The 21,932-nt window shown below is 36.3% G+C and overlaps 1 protein-coding gene across 2 annotated transcripts in view; it reads left to right on the top strand.

Annotated features, from left to right (window-relative positions):
- Positions 1–21,932, top strand: part of FBN2 (fibrillin 2) — a 283,862-nt gene that overhangs the window by 114,480 nt on the left and 147,450 nt on the right. For both annotated transcript variants that reach the window (XM_024246978.3, XM_054555893.2), the window contains one exon: positions 18,670–18,795. In XM_024246978.3, coding sequence (XP_024102746.2) covers positions 18,670–18,795 — 126 coding nt within the window. The remainder of the gene's footprint in view (positions 1–18,669; positions 18,796–21,932) is intronic.

The following is a 21,932-nucleotide window of genomic DNA, read 5'->3' as shown; positions in this document are numbered from 1 at the left end:
TAGGTAGAGTCAAATATTTTCCAATTTGCAATTGGTTAATAAAGAGCAGCTTTATTTAAAATTTTGAAATCAGCAGAAAAGAGTGGTAGCTCTGGCATGGGGGCATGGCTTTCTCCAGGTCCCTCAAGAAGAACTTTAGAACAAAGAATGGCGGTCAGAGTTCAGTCTTCAGTTCCCTACGTGCCAGCAGATCCTTTTGGTGGGGGTCAGGGTTTCTGAAAAACAACTCAGGGATATAATGCTAAGGTGCTATATGTAGTTTCTATAGAGAACAAAAATCTCATTATTCTAACTTCCTTGGTTATTGTTTTAAGCTACTCTTACCTTCTTGCTTATTAGGTTGCTCATTTACTTCTCAGGACTAGCTATGTGCCTGGACTTTCTCTCGAAGGAACTCAGGATTCTCTTTTATTTCCATGCTTGGTGGGGCAGTGGCAGGGTGGTGGGCAGAAGCTCAGGCCCCTATGAGGGGTCCCTCCTCCATCTCAGGAGCTCAGTTTTAGAGGGTTAATTTGAGACATCTGTTAGACATCTAGATAGATATTTCTAATTGTATATATGAGTCAAGTTCAAGGGCAAGGTCAAGGTTGGCAATATAAATTTGGAAGTCTTCAACTTAGAGTTGGTCTTTAAAGCCATGAGACTGGATAAAGTCAGTCAGGGGAGGCATTTTGATAGACAAGTCCAAGTGCTGAGCCCTAGAACATTTCAACATTTAGAACTGCAGGAGATGAGAAAGCACCAACAAAGGAGACTGGGAAGGAAAAATCCAGGAGATTATAGCTCCATAATCAAGAAAGATCTTCATTCCTAGTACCTGTCCTCTCACGTCCTTACTGCAACCTTGAAAGTGCTCATAGTAGTTACCAGCTAGAAAGAAAGGACTGGAAAGATAGAAGAAAGAAGACACCATGCCCCTTCATTACTGAGGGCTTCTGAGCCTGGGGGATGCTCACCCTAAGAAGAAGGGAAGCTTTAACTGAATGAAAGATTAGACTGTTAGATTTTAGTGGACATTTTGTTTATCTGAAGGGGATTGGAAAACCTGTGTGAACTGCATGAGATTTCCTAGGGTCAAGAAAGAACTGGTCAAGAGAGAATATGCAAAACAGCAGTGGGAGAAATAGTTGCCGTCTGCTTGCACTCTAGCAGTTTCAAATACCCATTTACCATATATTCTCTCAGTTGACATGAAACTATTCAAAACACTTTCAGCTTCATGACTTATCGTCCTAAGTCTACAGGCAAAAGTTTAACTTTTGCATAAATCATCAAACAGCAGGTGCTGTGAGTAACTTAAGGAAAAGGGAATTTCAAATATGAAGGTTTTTGAAGTCCCGGTGAAGATCTCTAAAGTGTGTGGGTGCACTTGAGAATTGTCCAGATGTGTAATGTGAGTGTGTCTGTGCTGTATTAGCACAGTTAGCGTGTGGTCCTAATGAGGTTCAGCCACAGAATTGGTAGTCTCCCCATTCAGCTATTTTGAATTTGTCGTTTTGCATAGAGAATGCTAGTGAATGGCTTGTTGGGTTTATGTAATTCCATCACCCCACCAAGAAGATCAAAGTGTGTGGTTTACAGGCAAAGCATTAGGAGTGACTTCTCCCTACTCACACCTTCACACGTACAGGACCTACTTTATGCATATACACAGATAGGTCTATGTAGTTCAATGTATGTGCAGCTACTTTTTAAATTTAAATAGGGTACATATGAATGTAACCTGTCAAGAGAATAAGAAAATCAACCAATAATAAGAAAATTCAACTCTACGAATTTGAAGATTAACATTCTTTAGAAAAATTGCACATGTTTGTCTCAGTGAATGAGGGTACCATTTTCATTGAGTTTCTTTCTTTTTATAGTAATAAGTATGAAAAACACAGAGGCTAATGCTCATTTATGTGATAATTCTATAGTGGAATGTAGGTTGGATTTCTTTTTCATTTGGTGCCATTTATTTAGAAGATACAAAATAAATGATTTTTAGATGCATCCTCAGAGTACTGATAAAAGATCAATACTTCTTAATGTTCTTACTGCATTATGCCAAAATTCGTTTTAAAATCCTCAGGATTTTATGATCACACCTTCATGTACTGATGCTTAATGGGAAAATATTAAATTTTCCCTATTAAATACTACATTCCAAATTCTAAATCCTTGCAACTTTGCCAAGTTCAAATAAATATAGTAAATTTAACTTTGGAATTTCCTGACTTTTGCATTGCTGAAATTTTAGATTTTGCCCAACATTAAGGGAGTCTTTCAATTTAAATTCCCTGTATTTAAAATGTTTAGGGCAATTGTCAAAAGTGAGGAAGATTGGATGAAAGAAATTTTCTGGAGGACATGGTTTTCACAGCTTGTCACTTAATTGTTAAAAAATATTCCCCTGCAAAGCTTAGTGTCATCATGTTAAGTCTTCAGTATTTTAAAACACAAATAACTTGATCTCACTTGTCTTAAAGGTCTATGTTTTAAGTTTGAATTTTGTCCTAATGTGTCTTAAATTTGGACTAACAAAAGGTGACAAAATACTTCCACTTGAGTAAATTACCTCCCCCTGAAAAAGACAGAGGGACACAGAGAGAAAAATAAAAATAAAAAAGAAAAAGGAAAAGAGAGAAAGAAAAACTACTGCTGGCAAACAGCTATGCCTTCCAGGAAATATTTGCTTTGGAATGCAGACCAAATATTTAAACTCATATTGTTTGACTATGTTATCAGTAACTTTTATGTATTTTGAAATAGAGATAGCTTTCAGACTGTTATAATGTTAAAAAGCACTGTGATGGAGCTGCCTCTTGCCACCATTATTACTTCATGCCTGAGTTACTGCAAATTAGTGTTTAGAAAGATGCAGTATTGATTTCAGGCCAAAAGGGAACCTTTCATTACTTTGCTGCAGTAGTAGCCTTTCAAAAATGCAATTATTCAGCCTAAGTGAACAAAAAGCTCTTAATTAAAAAGTTCCCTTAGTTCCTATTAATGTTAACAAAGACTATTTTCAATGTATTTGCTTAGACTAATAACAATAGAAAAGAGGGACAAGAAAGAATATATATTGTACTATAGTAAAATCCTGAAATAATGCAAAAATAATGATATAATGTGACAGACCACAGGCTTTCATCCTCTGCATAACCCTTGGTGTTTTCCATCATTCTAAAAAATATCCTTCCCTTTCTATCTTCTCCTTGGGTAACTGCCCTCGCTTTTCCTTCTTGTTCACATCAAACTTTGGAAATATCCCTAATCATTCTCTGTTTTCTTTCTTCTGATTTACTCCTGAACCCGTTCTAATCTAGGGATTATTCTCACCAGTCAAGTGAAACTAATTTCATCGATGTCACTAGATGCATTTTTTATCTTACTGAAACATCCCCGCGGAACAATCATCTATAAGCAGTTGGCTCCCAAAACTACAATACAGCTCTCTCTTCTGAGTTCCCTACCTTTGTATGGAGCTGCTTGCCAGGCATGTATACTTTAAACATCCCACAATTATCTCAAACAACATACACAGACCGAGTCTTCAGCTCCACTACACCCACCCCACATATACCTTATCATCATTTCTCACGTTCATCATGACAGTGATTGGCACAATTATTCATTCTCTTTCCCAAGTTATAAACCTGGGTACAAACCACACATTTTATCATCAAGACATTTAGGTGGAGTCTAAATATATTTCCTAAATATATTTTGAATTCATCCACTTCCCTGCCTTTGTCACTGTCGTCTCTCTTCTAGATTTCTGAAACAGCTTTCCTTCAGGACTCCTATCTCCTACATGTTCCACTGCAATCCTTTCTCTACACTGCAGCACAACTACCTTTCTAGATCACAAGTTTGGTCATGTCACCTTCCTATGTGGATCACCTGTTCTCTGGATAAAGTTCCTGCCTGATCATTCTGTTTACCTCTCTAGCCTAACTTCTTTCCACACATTCTGATTCAGACACAGGTAGATTTATTTAGTTCCTTCAATAAATTATGCTCTCTCTTGCCTTGTGATATGGTTTGGCTGTGTCCCAACCCAAATCTCACCTTGAGTTGCAATAATCCCCATTTGTTGTGGGAGGGACCTGGTGGGAGGTAATTGAATCACGGGGTGGGTTTTCTCAAGCTGTTCTTCTGATAGTCAATAAGTCTTATGAGATTTGATGGTTTGATAAAGGGGGGTTTCCTTTCATATACTCTCTTGCCTGCTACCATGTAAGATGTGATTTTGCTCCTCCTTTGTCTTCTGCCATAATTGGGAGGCCTCCCCAGCCATGTGGAACTGTGAGTTCACTAAACCTCTTTCTTTATAAATTACCCAGTCTCAGGTATGTCTTTATTAGCAGTGTGAGAACGGACTAATACACCTGGCCTTTGTGAGTGCTCTTCCCTCTGCCTGGAGAAGAATATTCCATTTGATTTTCATGGCCCGCTTATCTGTTTCAATTTAACTGTCACTTTCCCAGGGAAGTCTTTCCTGGCCCCTTTCTCTTCTGCATTCTCTCACTACCTTTCACTGTTTCTGCTGTAGAATTTATCTCACCATATTGTCATCAGGTATAATCTCAGTCTCTTGGCCACCACTGTCGGCTTCTGGAGAAGGAGTACAAGTAGTTTCAGCTTACCTTACTGTTTTTCAATACTATTTGTGGTCCAAAGAAATATTTATCTTTTATTTTGAAACTAGCTGCATCTTTTTTTTGTTTTTCTCTTTTTATATGTCGTCTGTCAGTGCTATGTGTTTGGAAAAAAAGGATACTACCAAAGCTTTTTGACTGGAAGTCAAAATCTGCATGTTTAATAAGCTGTCCATGTGATTCTTACACACAGTAAAGTTTTGTAACATCTGTACTCTATTTTACTCTCTTGAGAAGAGTAAAAGATACCTGACATGAACTTACTCAACTTCAGTTCTATTACTACATACTCATTTTCCATTTCCCCTGTCTTTGATGAAGTGTCTTCACATTTTTCCAGAGCAAAATGTTCCAGCTCTGCACATTAATTCCATCACCTTTCTGTACTCCTTTTAACTCTTGCCATTAATTAGTTCATTTTCTAGTTGGGATCTCTTCTGTTTCCTGACTCTTCCTCTTTACCTACAAAGCCATCCTAAAACACATTAACCATAAAACCACTCTTTCATCTCTTTAGTCACTTCTCACTATACTATTTCTTGCTGCCTTTCTTCACTGCAAATTTTCCCAAAAGCTTAGTGTATACCAATTATCTCAGTTTCTACTTATTTCTTATCCTTTTGTAAATTTGCTCATGTTCCCTAGAATCCCTCATTGCATTTGGTGTTCTTGCTTATTCTGTTTCTTCTTAATTATTTTTCCTCAACATACTAGTTTCTTTTTGCTGTTGTAACATGTTGCCACAAACTTTGTGGCTTAAAACAACAGATGTATTGTCTTACAGTTCTAGAGATCAGAAGTCAGAATGGTCTAACCAAGCCCAAATCAAGGTGTTGGCAGGATTACATTCTTCTTGAAGTGTCTAGGGCGCAATCCATTTTTTAGCCTTTTCAAGTTTCCAGAGGCTACCCTCATTCCTTGGCTTGTGGCCTCTTCCATCTTTAAAGCCAGTAGTGTAGCATCTTCAAATCTGTCTCTGAATCTGACACTCTATGTCCTTGTTCTACTGATAAGGATTCTTGTAATTACATTGGACAGAGGACCAGATCATCTAGGATTATCTCTGCATCTCAAGATCAGCTGATTAACAACCATAATTCTCTTTGTCGTGCAAGCTCACATACTGATAGGTTCTAAATATGATATCATTGGGTGGTTATTATTCTGCCTACTGTTATTGACTTCATTAAAACATAATAGCTTTTCAGTAATACTAGTGATTCTGTTTACCTTTTCTTTATCTTCACTTGCTTGTCTTCTTTCAAATGAATATATCCCCTTAGGACTTATCTTTAACGTTTTTCTTCTCATGTGATCTCTTCATTTTATATCATTCATCTCAACTGATTTTATCCACATTGATGGCTTCAACTGTCTATACCTATAGATTCCAGTCACCTTGCAAAGACTTACTCTAGACAGTCAACAGTTTTTAGATATTAGTAACTCAAATTGTTAATCATGAAGCCATTAATTTTCCCAGAATATATTTTTTACTTTACTGATTTTATTAATATTAGCTCAATAATGAAACTTATTGCCTTTTTCCCTTATTCTTGCTTTTACTTTCAGGATATTTTTTCATGTATGCTTTTCTTTCCCACTCCCACCTTCATTAGCTGGAATTGAGACTATGTGATCATCTCTGCTGTCCCTGACCCATTTCTACGTCAGCCCAGATCATCTTTATCAACATTGATAGAAATCTTTGCCTGAAGTGAAGTTCTGATCACTCTCCTTGCCTGCTTAATGATTCGGTCACTCCTCATTGCCTACAATGCAAGGACAGATTACTGAAAATGGCATTCTAGACCTGTCAGTTAATTTTCTAGGTTTATTGTTTTCTAAGTAAATGCCCTCAGGTCATGGAAAGCTCCCCATTTCTCATCCATGCCTTATAATTGGCTACCTCCATACTTTAGCTAGAGTATTTTCATTGTCTGGAAGAACTCCTCCCTCCTGTCTTCCTTGCATGCCAAAGTTTCACCCCATTCTTTAGGGGCCTTTATCAACCAATGACTATGTCTGCCAAGAACTTTTGCCAATTCTCATGATTGAATTGAGATAACATGTTGTTAATCTTCTTTGATGGAATAAATTATATTGTGCCTTGTTTCACATTTAGGTATTTGGTATGTGGCAAATCAAAGGCCTTTTTAATTAGCAATTACTTAATGAGTTCATGAATGAATGGTATATGCCCAATCAATATCTGTTTATTTGATTTCTTAAGAGAAGTTGAGAGTTTTAAAGAATGAATAGCATAATTTTCATTAACTATTGTTTCTTTTTATTTCAAACAAAATATTTATTTAAGAGATATACCCATTTATGGCCATTTAGTTATCATCGGTAAGCTAAATTTTCAATGTGTTTAAATTTCAGTCTGATTCAACCCTTTTCTATAAAAAATACCTTTGATCAATGTATATACTATAGCTAAAGCTAACATTTGTTTATTGAAGCTGAAGGTAAAACAATGATAATTCAGAAATTTCATAACTATCCTTGCCAGCTTTGATGTATACTTTTATGCTGTATGGGAAAAAAATCAAAAGAAGATCCTGGGGATTACATTTGCCCCCCTTCCCACAAACAAATTATCTATTAGAGGAAAAAGTTTTTATGTTAAGTGGCTGGTCTGGAAAAGTTAGTATGCCAGCTTTCTTGGTTATAATAAGAATGTAATAAGTAAGATCTCTTCCAATGGCTAATGGTTCATATTAAATTAGAAAACCTGAATTCAGTTAAAAAGAACATGGAATGGGTGATATAAGCACCTTGGTAGACTCTCTCCCAAGTAAAATAAGAATTTAACTCATGAAATACATTTTTTAAAAAATACCAGCAATATAAAGTCTCCGAAAATTCAAGAAAAAAATCCGGCCCCATATAGAAAAGACTGTACATCATTGTCAATTATCAAATTTAGCCCCATATAAAAAGAAGTATACATCAGCTGGGTGTGGTGGCTCACGCCTGTAATCCCAGCACTTTGGGGGGCCAAGGCAGGCAGATCACCTGAGGTTGGCAGTTTGAGACCAGCCTGACCAACAATGGAGAAACTTCATCTCTACCAAAAATACAAAATTAGCCAGGCATGGTGGTGCATGCCTGTAATCCAAGCTACTTGGGAGGCTGAGGCAGGAGAATCGCTTGAACCTGGGAAGCGGAGGTTGTGGTGAGCCGAGATCGTGCCATTGCACTGCAGCCTGGGCAACAAGAGCGAAACCCTTGTCTCAAAAAAAAAAAAAAATTATACATCATTATCAATTGAGATTTATCTCAGGAATGCCAGATTGGTTCATCATCTGAAAATTAATTGATGTAATATATTATTTAAATAAAAGACAAAAGCCATGATCACCTCAATGTACGCAAAAAACCAAAAGCATTTGAAAAAAAAGCCAATACCCTTGTATTATAAAAAATAATCAGAAAATTAAGAATAGAAAGAAAAAAATAAGAATAGAAAGGAACTTACTGAACTTGATAGAGGGCATCTACGAAAAACTACAACTAACATCATACTTAATGGTGAAAGAATTAATGCTTTCCCTAAGATTCGGCACAAGACGGATGTCTACTCACCATTTCTCTTCAACATTGTACTACAGGTTCTAGCCAAGGCAATTATGCAATTAGGTAAATAAAAGTTATCCAGACTGGAAAAAAAGAAGTAAAACTATCTCTATTTGTAGATGACACGTGTTTAGTGGACAAGGTAACAACTGAAGTGAATAAGGAATACACTAAAGTGGCTATGGTGTACTCTAAAAACTATTAGAACCAATGAATGATTTAAGCAAAGTTGCAATTGTACAAGATCAATGTACAAAAATGAATTTTATTTTTATACAAAGAATAAATGGCTTAGGAATAAATTTAGCAGAGAAAGTGATAGATTTGTACACTGAAAACTGTAAAGCCTTGTTAAATTAAGAATGATCTAAATAAACAGAAATATACAACATGCTTACAGATTGAAAAACTTAATATTGTTAAGATGGCAGTACTCTCCAAATCGATCTATAAATGCAACACAATCCCTGTCAAAATTGAAGCTTGCTTTTTTGCAGAAATTGAAGAACTAATCCTAAAGTTCATATGGATGCAAAATACACATTTTTCGTACCAGCACATGGAACATTCTCCAGGATAGAGACCATATGTTAGGTCACAGAACAAGTCTCAACAAATTTTTTAAAAATCAAAATCATACCACATACCTTCTCAGATCACAATAGAATAAAACAAGAAATCAATAAGAAGAGAAACATTGAAAAATGTACAAATACATGGTAATTCAACAACATGCTCCTAAATGACCATTGAAGAATGAAATCAATGGGTCAATGAAGAAAGGAATAAGGAAATTTTAAAAATGTCTTGAAACAAGTGAAAATGGAAACACAACATACCAAAACCTATGTTATACAACAAAAGTAATGCTAAGAGGGAAGTTTGTAGCAATAAATACCTGGGTCAGAAAAAGTACAAAGATTTTAAGTAAAACAATTAATGATGCACCTCGAGGAACTAGAAAAGCAAGAACAAACCAAACCCAAAATTAGTGGAAGGAAAGAAATAAAGATCAGAGCAAAACTATGCAAAATAGAGACTGAAAAAACAATACAAAGGATCAACAAAATGAAAAATTGGTTTTTTTGAAAAGATAAACATGACTGATAAACCACTAGTTAATCAATAAGAAGGAGAGATGACTAACAAAATTAGTTAAGATGACTAACTAAACAAAATTAGAAATGAAAAAGGAGACATAGCAACTGATACCAAAGAAATGCAAAAGATTATTAAAGACTATGATAATCAGTTATACACTAACAAACTGGAAAGTCTAGAAGAAATAGATAAATCTGTGGACACATACAGCCTACCAATATTGAATCAGGAAGAAACTGAAAACCAGAACAAGCCAATATAAGCAATGAGACTTAATCAGTAATAAAACATTTCCCAACAAAGAAAAGCCCGGGATTGGATGTATTCACTGCCAAATTCTACCAAAATTATAAAGAAGAACTAACTCCAATTCTCCTCAAACTATTCCCAAAAATTGAAAAGGAAAGTACTGTCCTTAATGCATTCTACAAAACCAGACAAGGACAAAACAACAACAAAAAACTACAGGCCAATATTCCTGATAAACATAGACGTAAAAATCCCCAACAAAATAGTAGCAAACTGAATCCAACAGCACATCAGAAAGATAACACACCACAATCAAATGAGATTTATCCCAGAGATACAAGGATAGTTCAACATATGCAAATCCATAAACATTATACATCACATCAACAGAATGAAGGATGAAAACCATATGATCATCTCAATAGATGCAGGAAAAGCATTTGATAAAATCCATCATCCCTTCATGAAAAATCCCTCCACAAACTATGCATAGAAAGAACATACCTTGACATTAAAAATGCCATGTATGACACACTCACAGCTAACACCATACTGAATGGGGAAAAGCTGAAAGCCTTTCCTCGAAGAACTGGAATAAGACAATGATGCCTACGTTCACCACTTATATTCAACAGACTACAGAAGTCCTAGCCAGAGCAATCAGACAAGAGAAAGAAATAAAAGGCATACAGATTAGAAAAGAGGAAATCAAATTGTCTCTCTTTGTAGATGACATGATCTTATATTTAGAAGTCCTAAAAATTGCACCAAAACCTCTTAGATCTGATAAATAGATTCAGTAATTTAACTAAGGAGGTGAATTCTTCCATAAGGAAAACTGCAAAACACTTACGAAAGAAATTGAAGAGGACACAAACAAATGGAAAGACATTCCATGCTTATAGATCAGAAGAATTAATATCATTAAAATGATTATATTACCCAAAACAATCTACAGATTCAGTGCAATCCCTATCAAAATATGAATGTAATTTTTCACAGAATTAGAAAAAACAATCCTAAAATTCATATAGAATCAATGGAGGCATCACACTAACCTGACTTCAAAAATATATTACAAGGCTGTAGTAACCAAAACAGCATGATACTTGCATAAAAACAGATACTAGACCAGTGGAACACAATAGAGAACCCAGAAATAAATCCACCTATTTACAGTCAACTGATGTTCACCAAAGGTGCCAAAACAACACTGAGGAATGGACACCCTCTTCAATAAATGGTGCTGGGAAAACTGGATATCTATACGCAGAAGAATGGAACTAGACCCCTGTCTCTCACCATGTACAAAAATTAGCTCAAGATGGATTAAAGACCTAAACATAAGACCCGAAACCGTAAAACTACTAGAAGAAGGCATATGGGAAACACTCCAGGACATTGTCTGGGCAAGAATTTTATGACTACGACTCAAAAGCACAGGCAACAAAAACAAAAATTGACAAATGGGACTCTATTAAACTAAAAGCTTCTGAACAGCGAAGGAAACAATCCACAGAGTGAAGAGTCAGTCCTGTTAAATTGGATAAAATGTTTGCAAACTATGGGGTCAGGCTCAGTGGCTCATGTCTGTAATCCCAACACTTTGGGAGGCTGAGGCGGGCAGATCACCTGAGGTCAGGAGTTTGAGACCAGCCTGTTCAACATGGAGAAACCCCGTCTCTACTAAAAATACAAAATTAGCGGGGTGTGATGGCACATGCCTGTAATCCTAGCTACTTGGGAGGCTGAAGCAGGAGAATTGCTTGAACCGGGAGGTAGAGGTTGCAGTGAGCCGAGATCGCCGCATTGCACTCCAGCCTGGGCAGCAAGAGCAAAACTCTGTCTAAAAAAAAAAAAAAAAGTGCAAACTATGGACATTTCTCAGAAGAAGTCATACAAATGGTCAAGAGATACGTGAAAAAATGCTCAGTATTACTAATCATGAGAGACACGCAAATCAAAATTACAATGAGATGTCATCTTATTCCAGTTAAAATCACTATTATTAAAAAGACAGAAAATAACAGATGCTGGTAAGGATATGGAGAAAAGGGAACTCTTATACACTGTTGGTGGTAATGTAAATTAGTACAACCAATGTGGAAAACAGTATGGCTGTTTCTCAAAAAATTACAAATAAAACTGCCATGTGATCTAGCAATTCCACTACATAGCATTTATTCAAAGGAAAGTATTATATCAAAGGGACACCTGCACCCTCATGTTTATAGCAGCACTTTTCACTATAGCAAAGATATGGAATCAACCTAAGCATTCATCACTGGATGACTGGATTAAAAAAATGTGATATATATACACAATGAAATACTACTTGGTTATAAAGAAGAATAAAATACTGTCAATTGCAGCAACATGGGTGGAACTGGAGGATATTTATGTTAAGTGAAATGAGTTCGGAAGATAAAGACAAATATTTCATGGTCTCACTCATATGTGTATAAAAATTGATCTCATGGAGTTAGAGAGTAGAGTAAGAGTTACCAAAGGCTGGGAAGGGTGTTTGGCCATAGCGGAGGACGAAGAGAAGTTACTTAATGCATACAAACATACAGTTAGATAGAAGGAATAAGTTCCAGTGTTTGATAACAAGAGTAGAGTGACTATAGTTAACAACAAGGTATTTTATATTTCAAAATAACTAGAAGAGAGGACTTGAAATATTTTTACCACATAGAAATGATAGTCAAGATGTGAGGGATACCCTAAATGCCCTGACTTGATCATTATACATTCTGTGCATGTAACTAAATGCCACGTGTCCCATAAAAATGTATAAATGTTATATTTTAATGAAAACCTTTTTTAAAAAGTTTACATGGAAATTCATAGGCAAATCATATAACATGTGGGACATATGTAAAGAATTTTTATAACTCATTCGTTAAAAACGTAAGTAACTTAATTAAAAACTAGGCAAAGGAATTGAACAGATATTTCTCCAAAGACAATACGCAAAAGGCAAATAAGGACATGAAAATGTGCTAATCATTATTAATCATCAGGCAAATGCAAACCAAGTTATAATGTGATACCACTTCACACCTACAAGCAAAAAAAAAAAAAAGTAGATAATGAGTGAAGGTGAGGATGTGGTGTGTATGAAGGAATCCCTCGATACATTGCTAGTGGGGATGTAAATTATTACAGCTGCTTTGGAAAACAGTTTGTCAGTTCCTCAACAGGTTAAACATAGAATTACTGTATGACTCAGCAATTCCACTTCTAGGTATATATCTAAGATAAATGAAAACATATGTCTACACAAAATGAATACCTGAATGTTCATGGCAACTTTATATATAATAGCCAAAAAATAAAAAAATGGAAATAACCCAAGTATTCATTGACTGATAAATGGATAAACTGTGGTATATCCATACCACAGAATATTATTTAGCAATTAAAAGGAATGAAGTGCTGATACATGCCCCAACATGAGTGAACCTTGAAAACATAAACTAAGTGAAAGAAGCCAGACACAAAGGACCACATATTTTATGATTCTCTTTATATGAGATGTCCAGAATAAACAAATGTATAGAGACAGAAATGAGATTAGTGGTTGCGTAGGGCTTGGAGAGGAATAGGAGGAATGATTGCTAATAGGCTGGAATTCTCTTTGGGGGGGATGAAAATGTTCTGAAATCAGGTTGTAGTTATGGCTGCATAACCTTGTGACTATACTAAAATCATTTGAGTTTTACACTTTAAATGTGTGAATTGTATGACATGTGAATCATCTCAGTAAAGCTGTTTATAAATATACAATGAAATTCTGACTACAGTTGATACGCACCATGCTTTTGAAATCTGAAAAGAGGAAAGCAGATACCAATTTTCCATTGCAATTTGTAATATTGATATTGCCTGTTGTCTTTAGAAAAGCTGGAAATAGGCAGCAAATTATTGCACTTAACACTTCAATCATGAATTTTCCTAATGTCAAACAGTATACGAATAAGTAGAAGTTCAGTGTATGCAAAAATATGCTTACTTTTTTCTATATCAAAAAGATATTATACAGAATGTTCCAAATATGTATAGTTCTTGGCATCAACGGAAACAAAATATTCTAAGAACATGTTTTTAAAACAAAATTTCTTGTTTTATTTGTACTAAGTTTCTGTAACATAATTGTTACGTGGATGGCTTTTTTTCTGTGACATGTACCTGTAAGAATGGACAGTCTCTCTAGGGCGTTGTTCTTAGAATTCAGTGATACCTGAGATCACGTTATCACTACTTATCAAATTATTCATTATATTGTTTAATGTAAGATTTACAGAAAATGTTGGTTGACAAATATGAGGTTATGTGGTTTGGCAGTCAGAAATCTGTCAGATGGTTTTGTTTAGATTGGATTTCCTTTTTTAAAAAACCTGTGTTCAGAGTCTTCACATTACTGAAGAATTCCCAGTCTTTCTTTGTTTGCCCTTTGAAGTCACACTTGACAATCCCCGTTTTCACAGTGTTCTTCCTTAGCCTCCATTCTTCACATTCTTCCTCCTTCCTCCATGATCCTTCTTTCCCAGACTCCTATTCTGCTTTTCTTCCTCTGACTTTTTCTTAGATGTTGATAGTTCTCATGGTTCCCTCCTTCAATTCCAGTCTTTTCATTTGTCTTCTTTGGAAATCTCATATGTTGCCATAACTTCAAAGGCAATCCTTATACTTGGTGATAAACCACAAATGTCCATCTTTATAACTTACCTCTGCTAAGTTTCATACCCAAATTTTTAGCTCTGTAGATTAGAATTTTTACTGGTTTCTCTCAAACATCTCAGGATCAAAATGTCCAAAGCTCAACTTAACTGTAAAACATGTTCTTCCATTCGTGTTCCATTCTTTGTTAATAGCACTATGTCATCATCCTTGTCAATCAAAATAGTAGTATAAGATATCTTTCTGGTGACAAAGTCCTTCCTGTTGATTTTTCCTTCAAATTATCTCCTGAATATATGTTCCCTTCCTCATCATAAAGCCTTACTTCAAGCTCTCAACATTTATCCCTGGACTATTATATCATCTGTCCACATTAAACACAAGGACTATCTTTCTAAAATATTGATAGGCTTATGTAATTCTTTTGTTTAAACTCCTTCATAGACACTATTCATCACCTTCAGAATAAAAGCCACAATCCTTGGCTTGGCTCTTCAGGATTTAGCATAAGCCTAACTAGCTAAGCTTATTGTCCATCAGTTTCCCAGCCGTTCTGGTACACTCTGCATTCTTCAACTGTGGTGTATTTTCAGACCCAGTTGCCCATGCTGTTTGTTGTTGTTGTTGTTGTTTATTAGTTGGAAGCTAACTTCACTCGACCGGCCACAAAAATTCGTTCAGGACTCCAGGCCTATGCCAATCAGAACATTTTCCTGGCCAGAGGAATCATTCAGAAATTAGCATGTGACCCAATTCAAGAAATTAGGACAAAAGGGATGATTTGCTTGGGGCTTCTGGAAAAAGTTGTCTTCCTCTCAGGAGAGAGCACTGGAAAAGACACTCTCTTCCACTAGGTGTCCCAGTCAAAGGAATAGCCTAAACCTGCTGTATCCATTTTGCTCCCATCAGGGAAGACAGCTCAAGTCAAAATACAGAGGAAGGCCTAGTTGAACATATCTCACAGAAACTGAACAAGACACATTGGTTGAAACCACTTCTAGACTTCAGATATGACAGCTATTAAATTTCTGATTTATGTCAGTTTAAATCAGTTTTTCTGATATTTGCAGACCAAAGCTGCAAACTGATATAGTTTCAAAAAAAGGTCAAGGAGAAATGGGTAGCAGTATAGTCAGTGTGCAGAACATGGATGAAACCAATTCCCATTGTTAAGACTCTGCTTTTTCCCATGAGCAGACTTGTCACCTTTAGGCACACTTGTTTATACATAGATAACATGTGCTTTATATTTGTGGATATACTACTTCCAAATCTGATTATGACATACAGTATTGAAGAACTAATATTCAAAAGAGCCAAATGCATGTATCCTTCTGAACATAAATGCTAATGCTAAATTTAAATTGATGGATAAATATTGTGATACAGACAAGAGGCAGGGAAATACAGGGTCAAAGACAGGGGTGGGGGTCCCTGGTGAGGGCTCCACCATCAAGCCTGGACCTGCGACCCTAAATGAGAACATGAATTCCTGTTTTCCTGCCCGAATGTTGCCTTTTCCAAAACCACCCTGGCCCACCATATCCCCTACCCTGTACCCATAAAAACCCCAAGCTCCACTGGCAAAGGAACAGAGCGCCATGGCAAGGAAGGAGAGAAGAAGCATCTGAATGTCGAGAGGAGAAGAGGCAGCTGGACATCAGAGACTACGGTTGGAGAGGAGTTCAGCTGGGGACGGTTGGAGAGGAGTTCCGCTGGGGATGGCCAAACTCCAGTGGAAGATAATCTTCCCACTCCATCTGCTTTCCAGCTCCCCATCCCACTGAAAGCCACTTCCATTGCTCAATAAAATCCTCTGCATACACCATCCTTCAGTTCATTCACGTGACCTGATTCTCCCTGGACGCCAGACAAGAATTTGAACACACTGGGCATGAGCTTTTTAACATTTAAGCCATGTGCGAATGGCAAAGCTAAAAGAGCATTGTTTGTAACACACACCTTCTGGGGCACCGGGGGTCACCAGCAACACCTAGACACTGCCGTGGGCTGGTACGGGGTTTGTTCCTGCCAGCATCTGGAAACACTCATCCTGGCTCCTGCACCTGCTCACCTGTGTGCTCCCCTCCAGCAAAGGGTTTGAGCATGGCAGCCAAGTAAACAAGCCATCCCTGTCTCAAGTCCTGTGAGGGGCTCAAGGGAACTCTTCCATCTCAATTGGGCATCACTGTATTAAAATGCAGGGGTTTTGGTCAGTATTTTGGGATTTTGTTATTGTTGTTTTAAAAAAGCACCTTATTTTTTAATTTTTAAAATATGGTAGGTGTCTAGCCCGAAAATGAATTAAAAGCATTTCTATTTTTTATACAAAACCTGAGAGCCTTTTATGTATAATTATTTTGAAGCTAACCTTTTACGGTTCCTACTCAATTATAAGGAGAATTGTCAAACACATAGGTTTTTTTTTGCACAATAAAATTTTTAACAGAAAAACCACAAATTTAATGTCACTCCACATGTTCTTCTATGTCCCAGATTTATTTTATCCAAAAAAAGAAAATGTCAAACATCTTTTAATTTTCTATTCTTTTTATTGTCATGAAGAGTTTTAAGACTAGGGCATAGGGAAGTTGTTTATTATGAAACAAAATGCCTAGAAATAAAAGCCAATGTTTAAATGAAAAAGTTGAGTCTCTTAATGTTTAATATTTTGCATAAATCCTGGGCTCCATAAGCACCTTGATAATTCATATAATTTTAGATGTTAAGAGAGTGAGAAGGCAAGTTTTAGTTCTACACTTTTTTAATGCTTGCTTTACCTTGTATCCTTCTTTTCTTTCTTTTCTTTTTCTCTTCCTTATCCAGAGGTGATGGTAAGTTTCTGTGGTAATTAAAGTACAGCTGTTTAGTTTCATCTCTCTTCTGAATCCATGCTCAGTTGTATTAAGATGCACTGCACTAAGATAGCAACACAGGATGCAACAGGTCCTAATTTTGCACACATGGTTTTATTTTGTTGGATTAAGTCTGATGGCAGCTCTTTGACCACATTTTGTATTTACTCCTCATGTAGTCAATTCATGTTAGAATTCTGATCTGTCTTGGGAAATTGGTAGATTTTTGATTTGTACCTCTGTGCCTTCAGTGGCTAAGTGTTAAGCCTCAAATGAAGATATTATTTCATAGAATGTCTGAATCTGGTAACTTTTTTTATAAGAACATGCCAAGAAAACACACAGCATATAGTTATTTCATGATAAAGCTTGTAGGCAAGAGTGACTTGTCAGAATAAATGGAAAAAATAATGAATAGACCAATAAAAGGATGTAAGAAAGGCATTGGCAACCTTTTTCTTTTTAAGCGTGGGGTTAAACATATTTTGTGTGCTTATAATAAGAATATAATTATTTTTCCTTTTTTATTGGACATTTTAAAAGAATAAATGCAACTGAAAAGAGAAAAACTAAAAGTCAGCTTACTTTGACTTTTCCGTAATTATCTGTATGTATGGCTTTTATTGTTGTTTCTTCTAGTTACTGGCTTTTGCTACCTCTGTTCCTTAAAAAAGACAGCCACCTCCCAGGAGTTTGGGTGGATTTTTCTCACGACTCATTTCCTTTTTAAATGTATTAGCAACTAGCTCCCAGTTATCCCTAATTGCAGCTTTGTTAGACTTCCCACCTCTCTCTGCTTACTGAACTAGAAGAGAAGTACATTGAAAGTTTACATAAATGACTGGGTTTTCTGCTTTAAGGAAAATTTTAAAGAAAGCAGACTTTTCATTAATGGGAAAGGAAATAGACTATTTCCAGCATTGAGTATGCTGAATGGATAAATGTAGGGAGGTACAATAGGAAAACTGGACACTTCCCAAAGCCTCCCAAGTTTTTGCCCTTTACCATGTTTCTGTATTATTTTAGATTGAAGTTGTTCCCAGAATGTCAAATACACCCATATTCAAATGTAAGTACAAAAACATATCCTGAAGCCAAGTTTAAAAAAAAGTTATTTGCCACTCTTCATTGCTTCAAATAGTGTGAAAATTAGTTATCCATTTTCAAATACAGTTATTCTATATTTTAAAATGTAATCCGTATATGTGTTTTTTTAAAGGCTCTAGTAGGATAATTCCCTAGTTGATGTAGAATGGAAACTAAAACATTGACATCTTTACTTATTTCCAATTTAAATTGCATTTTTAAAAAAGGGTATAGAGTTCTGCTTTAGTTGGCCTTGTTTTAACCGCCATGGGAGTTTACTTTCATCTCAGTTCCCATAGATATGTGTGAGAAATTCTTTGGGGCCTGAAACAAGAGTATCTTCAGGGTTATATGATCTGACCTAATCAACCATGAATGCTCTCATACTCTTAAAAAAAAATCTCTTTTAAAAGCTATTTAATGAAGGCCTTTCTCAATCATCTTCTCCTTCTTCCCTTGATTAGACATTGATGAGTGCAGCATCATTCCTGGGATATGTGAAACTGGCGAATGTTCCAACACCGTGGGAAGCTATTTTTGTGTTTGTCCACGTGGATATGTAACCTCAACAGATGGCTCTCGGTGCATCGGTAAGCCTCGCATTTTGAAGGCTCAATACACTGGGTCTTTATAACGACAAAACAGCCCAAACAGGTATGAAGATGGCAACGATTATAAAATATTGAAGAAATGGCTGAATGAGTTGTTTAATGTAAATGGTACCAGTATTGAGGGATTGATGGACCAGGTACTCTTTGCAAAGACTTCAGTTTCAGAATCCAACTCGGTTTGTTTTATGTTGTCAAGGTCATTTTGGGAATAAAGAAAGACACAAAGGCACAAGAAAAATTTTTTAAAATCTGCTTTAGGAGACAGAATGTAGTAATTAAAGGTTCTTCTGTTGCTATGAATCATGAATGTTATCAACATCTTATTTACTTAGAACTTGTTTATTCTATTGAAAATAGTTACTATACAAAAGAGACACCTTTAATTTTGTGTTTAAATATATTCAAATTAAAACCATTGTATGCTCTCCCTTGTTTATTTAGAAAGATGAAATGGTGCTACAGTCATGGTGAAGGTAATCTGTTATTGAGCAAGGCTTAGACGTCTGTCTTATTGCGACCATAGAGATTATGAAGTGTCTTTTGATGCATAATCACAGCACAGTGAACTACTCTTACATTTCTCTTCCTGAGCTTTTAACCTAGTCCATTCCAATTTCAAGCTGACAATAGGTAAAAAGAGAGGAAAAAAGATGCACTGTTATCTTTACTGGCACTAAAGATTCATGTATTGCAGGAATTAGGGAAATTAATCCAATACTTAAAGAATGGTGTTGTTTGGTCCACTAGAGGGTGGCAGTTTGGGCAGTGTCTCTCTCTCCCCAAACCAGGCAGTTAGTATGTCAGCAACTAACTGCCAGGATCTCTGTAGGTCTTGATGATTCCCTGATGATTCTCACGTGCCCAAGAGAAATGAGTTGATGAGATGGAAATACAGAATCAAGGATGTAAGCTAGAAGTCGTAGGCCACCAATGAAAGGACTGTGGCCTGAATTCATTTGATTAAATGTACTGATATATCAGGTCATCTAACAGTGAACATAAGAGATACAAATCCTGCCTTCAGAATGCCATATTGTTATCATAAATAACAGTAGAAGCCTAGTAATAGCAGTAATAGAAGAAACAGTGGTAGTAGTAAAAATAATAGCTGTCATTTAAGATATTACACATACCATGTGTAAGGCACTGGGCTTCTCCACTACCTCATTATCTCATAGCTGTGAGGAGTCAGGCAAGCTACCATCTTCTTTACACTTCAGTTTCTTCTAATAAGTGTCCAATAAAATATTCTTCATTATTATTCTTATTAAGAGGTGGAGGAGGATATGCCTGCTCTGGACCTATATAAATACGTCATATGGTCCTTCTAATAGCCCTGTGTGATAAGGATAGTTATTCCAAATTTACGGATAAAAGAAATATGGTTTAGAGAGGTTAAGTGACTTGCCCAGTCTTCTGCAGCCAATGAATGGAGCCAGGATTCAAATCCTGACCTCTCTGACTCCAGCCTCTGTGCTACTGTGACACTGAACTGCCACTTAACCACTTTAAGGCTGTGGAGATCCTGTGGCTAGATGTCAGGGCCTCCAGCATGAGTGGTTTCTTCACTGTCATGCTAACAGCCTGCCTTGAGAAGTAAGATGTCTGTTGAGAGCCTCATGTCATGTCTTTGAATGAGAATTGTTTGTGTTTTACAGATGAATCAGAGTTTCTATCTTGCATTAGGTAAATCATTTTTCGTGAAATATTGTCTGTACAACTGAGCAGATAAACTTTTTTAGGGTTACTGTTGCCAGTTGGCTCACTGCGTAGTAAGTTTGATTCATTTAATACCCTAGTTCCCCTTTATCCATCGTTTCACTTTCTATGGTTTTGTTTTCTGCAGTTCCTGCTGTGATTCAAAAATATTAGATGGAACATTCCAGAAATAAACAATTCATAAATTTTAAATTGTGCACTATTCTGAGTAGCACAGTGAACTTTCACACCAGCCCGTCCAGGATGTGACTTCTCCTTTTTCCAGCATGTCCATGCTGTATAGGCTCCGCACCCACTAGTCACTTAGTAGCCATCTCAGTTATCAGACCGACTGACAGTATCGCAGTGCTTATGTGCAAGTGACCTTATTATACTTCATCATGGCCCCTGAACTCAAGAGTATTGATGCTAGCAATTCAGATATATATAAAATGAGAAGCCATAAAGTACTTCTTTTAAGTGAAAAGGTGGAAGTTTTCTACTTAGCAAGGAAAGAAAAGAAATCGTATGCTGAGGTTGTTAAGATCTATGGTAAGAACAAGTCTATCCATGAAATTGTGAATGAAGAGAAAGAATTTCATGTTAGTTTTGCTATTGCACCTCACACTGCAAAAGTTACAGCCACAATGTGCGATAAGTATAGTTAAGATGGAAGAGGAATTAAACTTGTGGGTGGAAGATATGAACAGAAACGTGTTCAAATTGAAAGCAGTTGGATTCAGCACCATTCAAGGTTTCAGGCATCCACTGGAGATCTTAAAATGTATCCACCGCAGATAAGGGAGAACTACTGTGTAATTTGGCTGTCAGCTTTCTATAAGAGTTGAAAATTAGTGCAACTACCTACCCCTGGCTTGATTTTCTTGAACTCTATAGGAAAATAATATGTTTATGCACACACGCATACGCGAACACAAAATAATCAGCTTAGAATGGGTATAGATTCAACTCTTTAGGAGAAATGTCGCTGTGGGAGTTGTCATTGAACACTGTTGTCTGGGTGCTGTAGAACCTGGCTTCAGGAAACTTGTCTCCTAGAATACTGCTAGAAGAAATATGCCTGGAGAAGGAAGTGAGGTTATTATTGTGAAGTTCTGGAAATACCAAATACAGCACATGTATTTTATTTGGTAGTCAATGTGGAGTAATTGAAGGCCTTTGAGAACAAATTGTAATGCGGGGTTGGGGGCCTGAGAATAGAGAGAAATGAAACTAGTTATGAGGCAGAATTGCCAAAACAAGTTTCAGTGTTTTATTCCCCATTTAGGATTACTCACTTATATTTCAAAATCTTTCTCTAGTCAAACAAAACTTGCATTCATATTTTTGTTTTGCATTGGAAAAGAAGCATGAATCCTCATTTTATTCAGATAAGACCAACGTACCTAATGATTTAC

Source organism: Pongo abelii, chromosome 4 (assembly GCF_028885655.2).
Source record: "Pongo abelii isolate AG06213 chromosome 4, NHGRI_mPonAbe1-v2.0_pri, whole genome shotgun sequence".
Lineage (NCBI taxonomy): Eukaryota > Metazoa > Chordata > Mammalia > Primates > Hominidae > Pongo > Pongo abelii.
Note: the sequence above shows the minus strand (reverse complement) of the source record. Positions and strands in the feature narration are given on the sequence as shown.